Source organism: Bombus huntii, chromosome 5, assembly GCF_024542735.1.
Source record: "Bombus huntii isolate Logan2020A chromosome 5, iyBomHunt1.1, whole genome shotgun sequence".
NCBI classification, from domain to species: domain Eukaryota; kingdom Metazoa; phylum Arthropoda; class Insecta; order Hymenoptera; family Apidae; genus Bombus; species Bombus huntii.
The window spans coordinates 9,918,286-9,930,706 of NC_066242.1; the positions used below are offsets into that span (position 1 = coordinate 9,918,286).

General features: G+C 31.7%; 1 protein-coding gene across 7 annotated transcripts in view; it reads left to right on the top strand.

The window, feature by feature from the left end:
- LOC126865980 (neurotrimin-like) overlaps positions 1–12,421 on the top strand; it is a 301,471-nt gene that overhangs the window by 258,298 nt on the left and 30,752 nt on the right. For all 7 annotated transcript variants that reach the window (XM_050618977.1, XM_050618975.1, XM_050618974.1 and 4 more), the window contains 2 exons: positions 4,661–4,868; positions 6,586–6,741. In XM_050618977.1, the coding sequence (XP_050474934.1) occupies positions 4,661–4,868; positions 6,586–6,741 (364 nt within the window). The remainder of the gene's footprint in view (positions 1–4,660; positions 4,869–6,585; positions 6,742–12,421) is intronic.

A 12,421-nucleotide genomic window follows, 5' to 3' on the forward strand; every position in this document is an offset into this window, starting at 1 on the left:
TTTCGTGCCCACAAACTGCTTATTCACTCTATTATGGATTTATGATATATCTATTGTTATTCAGACTAGAAATACCAGGATCCAATAGTTTATAGCGTTGCCAAAATTGTAATATTCTAATTTCCTATGAATCGATTTTTACGCTTTGATGATCCGTTATCTCCTCTTCTTTTTTTCTTTGGATTAATCTGAATCTCCCATAGCCCCTTTACATTAAGTGAAACCAGAGAAATAGTCCCTATTTGAAGAAATACACGTAATAATAATAATAATTTCACAATACCTAGGAATTTCAAAATATTCAATTACTGCTAAATATCTCGCGATCCATAGATGTATTCGAAACCTAAAATTTATATTTCTACACCATTAATTATGATAAAATATTTCTCAAAACTCGTCCCTTGACCAGTATTGGCCCCATAAACACTATTGACCTAACAAATCCATATACAAACAGGTCCCTCTACTCTGTATCCGACCAAAAATCTTAGATCCACGAACAAGTAACTGTCTCGAGGAAGACCGTTATTAAGCAAAGCTTTTTTACGCTCCGCTTGAGAATTTCTCACGTGAAGGCAAGGAACCCGAGCCCGTTTGGGTCCGGTGGTAATTCTAACCGTGACTCGCAGCAACGTCAACTTCAGCCGGCTGGCTCGTTCGTTACGCCAATGGAAATACATCACGGATGGTGTCACGTTGAATTATTAAAGTAATATGGTAACGACGCCGGTTCACACGATTTTCCCTTAGCCGATGCGGTGTACTCTGTAACCGTAAAGAAGTATCACGCCTTGCGCCACCATCCTCTGCCCCCTTCACAGAAGTTGATATTCCCCAGACGGGGTTACTGGGAACAGGAAACATGCTCCTCTGGAAAAATTATCGCTGGTCTGCTTCTTAACGCGTCTGGAATATCGTAATTCTGGACTCCAGGTATCAAGTGAATGAAAAATTTACGTAAACGTGCACAGATCTGCTTGAAGGTAGAATGTTAGAAAGTTTCAATTATGATTCTTGTTGTAACTTCTTTTTTTTAACAGGCAAATTAAATTTTTAGAGTGATTTAAAGCGTTTAATTGGAAATATGATATTTGGCTTGGGTTACACGTCTAGTATAAATTTTTAATTCACTTACGCTTTTTCGATTATTTTCGATTTATTTGGGTCTAGTGTTAAAAGGAATAAGTGCTTTTCGGTGCTTTATTTAAAATAATAAATTTGTAGAACAGAAAATCATTTTATTATCGGTATACTTTTAAAGCATGTATTATTTTGGCGAAGAATGGTGTATTTTAATTGCAGATCATTTTTACTCTCTTTATCATCTATTTACGTTAATTTACTTGTTAGCTTCTCATTCCACTGCTCCCAAACTTCGCACTTTCTACTGTAGATGTATTTCAATGTAGATGCGCATAATTATATCTAAAGTGAAGGTATTATGAAATGGAGATAGTAAAGTGTCGAATAGTACCCTAGCGTTCATCGCCAAATAACCTTAAATGCTCAAAAGTTGCAGCACCTACTTTCCTAATAATTAAGTAATTACTCATTTTAGAGGATGTTCGAGCAGACTTTAGGATGCCGATGAGTTGTAACAGTCTAGGTGGTGGCGCATTATATAAATCACACTTAGTTTGAACGAAGTGCTCTCATCGTACTTTATTTTATATTAAATAACTTTGCATCATTTTGCATCTCATTTTTCGGTGAATATTAACTTTTAAATTATTCTATGTATCTGTGTAATTATTTCGAGAAAAATTCTTAAATAGTTGATCGCTTTTTCATGGTAGGTACAAGTTAATTTTTAAATGCTAATCATCTTTCATTAAGGTTTCCATTTTTCAAAAAATGTATCATTAAGTTAATATTTGAATCTATGTTTGCTAATTTATAATGTGTTTTGTATCGTATTGATAAACTTCTCAACGTGATTTTTGTAGTAAATTCATAGAAATTTGACAATAACCATTTATACAACATTTGCTTGATAAAGGATAAGCACAAAAGTTTCCTTTAATATTACACGATAGCTAATATGCAATTTTCCAAACTTGTTAGAAATAGAATTCTCGGTAGTCATCATCCGTCAATATTTAATACAAAATTATGAGATAAGAATTACCTAATTCTATCATCTAACTAAAAAGTATCTCATTTAAAATGTTAAGTCAACCTTTATGGTTTTCTTTAAATATTAGATTATAAAAATGGAGTATCGTAATATGAAGATCTTTGAACTTTTAACGTATTTTCTATCCCCCCAAGAGATTTTAGTCACATAGAAGGCATAGCGATGAAGGAAAGAAAATGGGGTAGATTCTAAGCCTTCTTATACTTACCCCTCCATTCGGCGTATTCTGTGAAAGTTTCGAAGATCCACGAAAGATACGGAATACAAGCCAGCCAGTATATTGGATTAAGCGGCCGATAAGAACGAAACGATGTTGCATAGGGTGTCCAAAGCTCCGCGAAGGGAAACATCACGGATCGAATGGATCGAAAATGTACGCGCGAACAATCTCACAAGCGAATTTATGCTATCGAACACTTTATTTCTCTTGGCTTCGATTTTCCAGCTTATAATATTAATCAATGATTATATTATAAGAATAGATATATTGATGGAAAATATATTCTAAGAAAAAGATCGTGGAAAATTTTGGAAATATTTTCAGAATTTCGAATGATTGAAGAAAATCTATTTTAAGCAGCAAAATACGTTTTTTCGAATTTTTTCCTCTTTTTCAAAATAATTTCCTGATGCAGAATAAGGTAGAAAGTGTGAAATAATTAGATTCTATTAACTACTACGACTTTCTTAGTAACACCAAAGCCTATAAAACATCGTGTTAAAGAAAACATGAACATTTTGCCATCGAACGCGGTATAATAGAAAACTTCGTTAATCTTTTCCATGGTCTTTTCCTTCTTCCGAAACAAGATTTCCTTTCAACGTATACAAGGTAAAAGATTTTTTCGATACGCCGTAGAAATTACGTTTAAGGAACATGCAAGGATATTTTGTCGCACGTAATATTTATGAAACACGAGAGAAAGTAATGAGACACTTATAATATAAATATTATTTTATTCGGTTATTTTAAATACAGTTTATGTTACAATGAATAATTCTTATTATTACAGGATATTGTATGTAGGAGTACTTGTATAATTAGAATTGATATTTATGCAAGGGTGTACAAATCACACGCAAAAATATACTCGTTATGACAGTTTGTTCTAATATTTTCAAGTATACTAGTTAAAGTAGCTAATGAATTAAATTTATTCCATTAAATATTTAAGTTAATTTTATGCATATTTATATCCATTCTATAACATTCGTATTTAATATAATAGGAAATTTAAGGGAGTGTTGACGTTCTTTACGTCTGGATTTGAAATAATTATCCTAGTTGGCATTATGTTGTTACGTAATCCCTGTGATGCTTCTCATACTAATCTCGTGTAACAAATCTCCATGTTGCCATTCCGCGAACACACTCCGATTACGCTAAGCCTTTCCTGTGCATTTTCGCGAAGCATGTTTGATTATTAGAAGCTCCTTACGAAACGAGCACAACGTGCGACGATATTAAATAAATGACGTAATACACTTTTTATGTTCATTAGGTACAGTAATTTCCACGTTACTTTTACAAAATAAAGAATTAGATTTAGAAAATGGACAAGATTCTTTCAAAAGAACTTTAATTTAGAATTTGAATCACCTGGCTTGACCACTAGACTGAAACTGTCTGTCTTTTATTTGTCAGAAAGAACAATTATAATATATTAATGAATGAGTATATAAAGAGATCGTTGAAAACTTAATGGAGTCAAGAAAAATGACTGAAAATGACGTTTAGATATCACTAGCTAGAAAATTTTTTAATAACCTAAGTAATTAAGCTGATATTCAAGTGACGAAGATAAATGGTTTTCCCTATAAAGTATGTATAACTTTCCACGAGTTTACTCCCACTAGGAGCTTCCATTTTTCGCACAGCATTCTCCCGGTGAAATGTTTGATGTTAAGTATTACATGAGTTCACTAGTTTTGGGCATTTGTCAAATCCTTAATTAAGTCTCTGCATGAATTTATTTTTATCGTTATTCTGAGAAAATGAAATATTTCGATCATACTCAATATTTTCAAAAATTTATGAATGAAAGAACACAATGAACAAATAAAATGATATTGACAGAATGTATAAACAATGCATGGATATTCATACTTATCGACATCAATTATCATGAAATTTCGTCAAAGAGAAAACTAACACACATGTAGATATTATATTTTAATAGAATTGGGATATTGTACACTTTGTAATATGATGAACGCAAATATAGTCTGTGAACCACTGTATGTTAACCTTAATACTATTGTACTATTTAATTTAATTAATAATAGTATTACCATTTATAAAATAATGAAAAATAATAAAACAAGTAACTCTTTATATTTTATAGCATAATTCCGTTTATGATAGCGTTGCCCTTAATATTATTATACGTTTCTTAAATAAACTGTGGTAATCGTGCAGAAACATAAGAAAATTTTCCACTAATAATGTCCTTTCTCCTGAATGAACATTACGTTATCCTAAGCAAACTTCATACACGTGTCCACGTTTGTTTGTTTTAGGTGGCATGGGTGCGCGTCGATACACAGACAATCCTGTCCATCCACCACACCGTGATCACGCAAAACCCACGGATATCATTGTCGTACAACGACCACCGAACATGGTACCTTCATATAAAAAAGGTTGAAGAAGTGGATCGTGGATGGTACATGTGTCAGGTGAACACAGATCCGATGAGAAGTCGACAAGGCTACCTGGAGGTTGTAGGTAAGCTCGTTACTACAGCTTGACGTTACTAGAATTTATGATTCTTCTGAAATATTATTTTCTTGATTAAAAAATTTTTATTTGAAAGTAAACTTTCATTTGGAAGGGAGAATAATCTCTATATGTGGAGGAAGAATAATATTACAACATATAAGAAAGGAAGGATCTACAAAAATATTTGATGCTTTTATCATTGTTATTATATTTTATTTTCTTATTCTCACTAGTAAAAATAATTATTCGCAAAACTTTTATTTCTAAACGGATATAAGCGTGAATTCCTGTGTTTTATTTGGAATATGAATGGATTATTCTTCAACGATTGTTTTTAAAGTATAGCAAAAGCATAAAATGGTTTTAAATAGCTTTTCCAGAGAAAAAATATTATTCTACCAGGAAATGTATTTTCTAACAAAAAATGATGTAAGAAAATAACTGATGATTCGTCAAAAGCGAAACATTTAAACACTGTAAAAGCAATTGGCAGCCAAGCATTAGTCAGCTCGATTCAGTTAGTCTTTGAAGCAATTAGGTTTCCAGTTAGTTGTTAAACTAGGTTAGATGTCATCAGGCTTCCAATATTCAATCAGCAACCAAAGTACTTACGTTTCTACAAGATTAGCGACAAATTAGCTTGAAGTTACACTTTCAGGGTGTTAACAATACTATCTATTATCTATCTTATAGTAAAAACTATAATATAAAATGTACATTTTTCTAGTTTTGACATTTTTCTTGTACCATTTTTACGCGTTTCTCTAGAACTGACACCAATTTTATCAAAATCCTTTCAAGTTAACATTGAATTTTTACGGTCAGCATATAATATTTGTAATAACAATTTTCATATTTTAACAATCAACCTTGTGGTATCTGTAATTTCCATGGATAATTATAATAGTAACGCAAGCTAAAATCGATGTTGGTCCTTTGATTTCTAATTTTCTAATTAACTTCTGTCAATTCAAGAGTCTAATTACTTTTAAGACAACAGTATGGATAGTATTAAACTAGGTCAGCATTTATAATCAAATTTTAAATATAACAAAACATTATGTTGTATACATTTCTAATAGTAACCTATACTATATTCAATTTCCATGTAGTGTATTAAATCGATAAAAAAATATTTCTCGCAACTGTTTGAAATGTAACGAATGCAAAGCAGAATTTCCGCTCTTCTTTTCCAAACATGCAACTATGGTGTTCGTCACGTTTTGAATCACCGCTGTTGGATTGTCAAAAATGAGTTTTCCATAGTTATTGGCGCTGAATAAACTTTCATTAGAAAAATTTTTGAATATCTATTTTTTTGCAGAGAAAAGCACGAGTTTAAACTTTTTCTGTTTTCTGTTGAAAATATACACCATTTTTGCAGAATAATAAACAAAAAAAAACAGCTCACTTTTCATAATTAGTATTCTCTCCAAATATATAATTTTTTATATTATTTTAGAGTAAAGTATTACATACTTTCGTTTGAAAAAACTTCCGAATAATAAAACCTTTCTTGTAATGAAACCAAATAATTCAATGCGTTTATTCGTGCCTCATTAAAAATTTCGTTACGATGTAAGAGTCTATGAAACATTGAAAGAAGTTCTTTTAAATTAGTATTGATCCCGCGGATACGTAGGTTAAGTTTAAGAACTAGATCGCCGTGTGGAACATAAAAGACGATTATTCATTTGATTTCCACGTGTTTTCTTTATCGCAGTGCCGCCTTCCATTATCACGAAGGAAACGAGCACAGACATGGTCGTCCGCGAAGGCTCGAACGTGACGTTGACGTGTAAAGCTTCAGGCTATCCTGAACCTTACATCATGTGGCGCAGAGAAGATGGAAAGAACATAAACTACAACGGGGATAACGGTGAGTTTCGATCAATGGTTTCTTCCTAAATTTTACCACAGTACGAATACGAGAAATGCATTTTTTAGAGGGGAGACAAAAGCAATTTATTCGTTTGAAGATTGGTTCAGTTCAATATTTTAGATATCGCACGCTACACTAAATTTTCCGCGAAAAACATTGTTTGATTTATAAACGTTACATGATTTCGATGACATGATTAGATCATATAGACTCGATAGAGTAGGAGATCAATACCATTGTCATTTATGAGAATTTGGAACGTAACGAGGATTAGGATCTCCACTTAAAGCCTTAGAAAATAGTGCGTAGGGTTCATTAATTAAGATTTCTACATTCACCTAATCTAAATTAGAAATTTGTGTTACCGATAACGTGATTCTGAAGCTTCTTTATTAAAAATTGACTGGATATTTCAATGAATTATGCAAATAAGAAAGATTATGTTACGAGTATCATGTGCAGTTGTGAAAATATGTGTGATGTTTGAATCTTTTTTTAATGATTACTGTCGCTGAGAGGTGTGCGATTAATTATGTTTACAAAAACTGAACGTGTGAAAGTGTTATTATCATATCAGATGGATGACGGATTTCGCTAATGAGTCGATTGACATTTTCATTAATTACGTCGTATATAATGATTCAGTCACGAAGGAATTGTTAATTTCGCGCCAGGGATTTATAATTATCGCGATAAAACAAGATCTAAATTCGATTCACACGACGTATTCAGTAAATTAATGGCACATAATTTAATACTTCACCAAATTAGCTTCGAATTGATGAAGTGCCAATATCACACCGTCTTTCGTCTATGAAAATCTCTTTTGTCAATCTCTAGTACATTTTCATACTTAATATATAGAATATCAAAATTCAAATTTTATTTGTCCGTCTTTTAATCAATAATATTTTAAACTAGTAATTCTGAATAATTGAATTATATTTAATTTCGTTAATATCATTAATAAACATATCATTAATAACATTTTGTAAAAAAAAACATGCTAAATCTTCCTTAATATTTTAGAATGTTAGGACATAAATCTTAATTAAAATATATCTATTGATACAAAGTGGCTATAATAATAAAAAGGTAATTCATAAAACTAAATGTAACAATTAATTACACGTGAGAAAAGAGGAAATGAAGTATAAATTAGAGATTTAAACGATTAATTATTGCTAGGGCATTGGTTAGCAATATAATTATTCACGAATACGGTATGTCTGGCTCTTATTGTGAAACTCTGGTGTGAAATGTATTCAAGAGTTGATTCGTCGTTTCCGGATAGTTCTCAGTTCGACAATCGATAGCCGAACGGATACAGGTAATGCCGTTTCACACACGATATCGCTTTTTCGGATGCTACACAAAAAAGCAAACGACTAAAACGATCCTTCTTTTCTATGTCAAACTTGCCCGGAGTTTATATTCACTTTATCTGTATTCAGCTCCGACATTTAGCTACCTATTTCGTTAAGTTCTCAATTTACCTTTCACAAAATATGTACGGGTATGCTTGTAAAGTATGCTAGTTAAAATAAATTAAATATTTCTGTCTGAAATTACATCCTAGAAATTTCATTTAAACGAGATTCCTTTTAATGACGTGAGAAAACAAAATTAGATTTAATTTTATCGCAAATATTTAATTTAATAAATTTAATATCTTTAAAATTAATTTTACAAAATATTATTAATAATATATAAAAATAACAAATAATTGCATTCTGAAAAGAGGATATATCATAATCAAAAAATAATACAAAGTTACGTCTCGTTCTGCTATTTGAAACGGTGTATTTTGAAAAATAAAGTTAATACCCTTTATGTATTGTTATTGAAAATTTATTCATTATTGGTTATTCATTATTTATTCATTGGTTTTGTTGTACTAAAATACCGGCAATATGCAATGGATTCTTACAAAATGTGGAATTTATAATTAAATCATGAAAAACCCTGGCTTTACTTATAATCAAATATTTCAGTTATTATTAATAAATGAAAAATTATCCATCAGCCGTTAATACGGAATAACCAAATAATCCCTTATTTACATTAGACTAACATTTATATAATTTATTATATTTATTTATTCGAATTGTATTCGAACAATTAGAATATTTCGTAACCTTGTGAAAATTGATTAGTACGTACATAATTAAAATAACATACCATTATGAGGTATTGAACAATCAAACGCATACATATATCCATAGCATGTAAAATTATAACATCTAAATTTGCATGGCTGGTCTGACGTTTTTGTTGTAACAGAGGTATATATTTGATTGTCTCTAAATTATTATTTTGCTTCGAATGCTAGATTACATGGAAGAACGTGTTCAATGTACCACGTTTCGGGAGTTCCAGTTAGGATACGTTACGCTTCGGACAGCAACTGAAATTTGTGCTGTGTCGGGCAAACAGGCTGTTCCGGAATTTCACAAGCTAAATTGGTTTCAGAAATTGCGATTTCCAGATCTGTTATTATATATCAATAGTAATGGAGTTATCGTTTGAGACTCAATATCGATACGTTAAGAATTCTCGTTGGGAAGCCAATAGAAATCCGAATCGTTTTAATCCACATCAAAGTTCCAAAGAGTATGTTGACAGTTTAATAGAAGAATACGAAGGTTACGAAAATTATTCGAGGGAAAAATAGCATAATTACAATAATAACCGTTATGACATTTAATGGATAAAATATAATAATTTCCTAAGTTTCATTCTTTGAATAATGTTTAATCACCATTTTTCTCAACATTCTAATTTATGAAGTTCATCAGAATGCATCTTGTCTGATTCATGCGCATCAATATCACTTAAGAATTTAAACATTACTTCAAATATATTCGAATCTTTTTAATATCATTTGTCATTTATCATTTAATAATAATATCATTTTATTCGTTATTTGGAGTTCAAATAAAATATTGTTAATTCAATCATAATATTATTGCTGGTTAGTTTAAACAAAGCCATATATTATAAAGTAATATAATATATAGTATAGTATAAAGTTAAAAAATCCAAAATTCCCTACAAGTATAGTTTAAATACATCATACACCATTGACAAGCTTCACAACGTAAAAACTTCATACTTTTATAAAACACAGTTTAATAAAAGTACATATAACATATGCGTATCTCTCGCGCGTCACCAAAAGCTTCTCGTTCAAAAGTCGTCTGAATGCAGAGCAGTTTTGACGGTGCTGTCGATAAGTCGGAAGCAACGGGCGTGCCATCCTTGGCTTAATCAATAAAATCCAACGAATCGATATAACCCATGACGTAAGACTAACGAAAGTTTACGCCGTGGGTATTCTTCGCACGAGGAAACGTTTGATACGTTGAACATCGTAAATAATCGATCACCCTCTTATGGTTCGCGCGCTTCTAAAAATACCTATGCCTCTCAAGAACGCAACCTTCGTGGCAGAGGTCGCCTCGATCGATACTAATTACTTTCTTAATTACTAATTATGAAGGGTATGAGAAGCGCGACAACGCTTTAACTTTCCACCTCTATCTGTCCTTTCCGCTTCGTATCGTCTCATCCTTTTCTTCCCTGTACACGTACAGCCTCGTTTGCACGAACACACAGAGGGAAAAAGGCAGAGAATAAAAGAGAATGAGGGAGAGAGAAGTGGGCAAAGATGTACAGGATAGCGGGACGTCAGACAGTCTGTCGGTTCCAAAGGATTTTCTCAATATCGGATAAAGGCCGGATTTAATTTCTGCTCTAATTTAAATTTTCATTGCCCTCGAGGCATACTCGGGTTCAGACGCTCAGACGAGACTTTCGAAGCTTACGCCTCGCCCTAACTCCACCGTATAAACTGTCACTGATAAATATGTATGCGTCGAATCGTTGCGGCCCTGGATAAAAATGCTCCGTTGCATTATATCATCGCCTGTTCAACGGCCATTACCGATTCACACGGGGGATTAATGTAATTCGAAGGGAACGAGCAAGTGTTGTTGCGAATTTTGTTTAACGTTTATCGTTCCTCGAAGAATGAACTTTCGATTGGATGCAGTGTACAGGATGAAGTCTGTTAAACGTGGTTGGTGAATGCTCTTGAAAAAAGTTATTAGGAAGTTGGTCGATGGAAATGTTTTATTCAGTTTTATAGTTTACCTGAGTCTTTTTTGCGTTATTTATAATGGCGTTAACAACTTGCGTAGTTTATTAGTATACTGATGTTTATACAAATTCATATCTTTTTGAATATCATTAAGAGATACTAGAATGTAGTAGACGATTGTTTTACTTGTCTACTACATATTATGACGAGTACACTCTATACATTTTCCGCTTACAAATTTTCTATAAATACGTAAGAATACGCAATTTGCTTGTTGGAGATACAAGAAAATGAAAAGTTAAATGAGGTTATATTGTATAATTTCGAGTATTCTCAGTAACTTAAGGCCGGTTTCACACGAAGATATACGTATCGCGAGTTGCGTATCGTGTGAGTGTCGCAATTTATTTTAATGACTCGTCTTACCTTCATACGAAAAATATCGTTGCCAAGATACTTTTTATATGTACTGATTTATTACTTTTTAAATTTTTTCTTATGATGGGTTTTACATTTAATGGTTGAATGTTTATTGCATTACAGGGTAATGTATTATGTCCTTAGTGTAGCACTGTACAATTCGCTCTTGGAGATGTGGAGACGAACGAAATTTTTGTGTCTTATTCTAATTTTAAGAATTATGACTTGATTGGGTCCTGTCAAAAAATGTGATACAATTTATGATATATTTTGTAGAAATCATCTTTAACATGGCCACAGTGTTTCGAATTTTCAAGCTATAAATTAAAGGTAATGAGTCTTTAATAAAAGAGATCACGATAGAATTTTTTAAAAATTCGCTTAATCACCATTTAAATATACATCGTTTTGTTTTAATATTCTGCACAGTTTTCTTCGTGAACAAAATTTTAACTTCCATTTAAAAAATTCAAGATATTCGAGAAATTTGGAAAAGTGACAAGCAATGTGAAAAAAATCCGATAGTACAGTATGGTTCAATCATACAGCATTTATTCATTTACCTTTCACAAAAGTTATTACAAAGTTATCGAAGTGGTTTCAGTTGCGTGATTCATCTCGTATGTTGTCTATGGAAATTTTTCGTTTATATTTGACACTATTATTCGAATGAAATTTAAATTCCTGGGCAGAATAAAACGTCGATTATCCGAACGAATAGGGAGACAAATCCGTTTCGATAAACGGTTTTCCAGATAATCGGTTTAGAAGAACCAAAGTTACAAATATGTCATGGGAGGATATAAAACAGTTTTAAAGGTGAATGCTCATTGCACGGAAAAACATGTGATAAAGCGAAATATTCAAAGCAAATTAATTGTTTTAATCGTTTTAAGTTTCGTATTTCTTTTCAAATAAATACTTTAAAGTGAGATTAAATATTTCAATTGAAATAAGGTTAAAAACAATATGATTTTGAATAACAGAGAACAGTACTTCATTGAAGAAATCCACGAATCGAAAGTATTATTCCTATGTCATGTAATAATCTTCTGAATGAAATTACTTATGAAATGATCATTGATTATAAAATGTTCGAGCTCCTTAATTGTTCACTTTGAACACGTCGAATACACTGACGACCAGGATGTAACA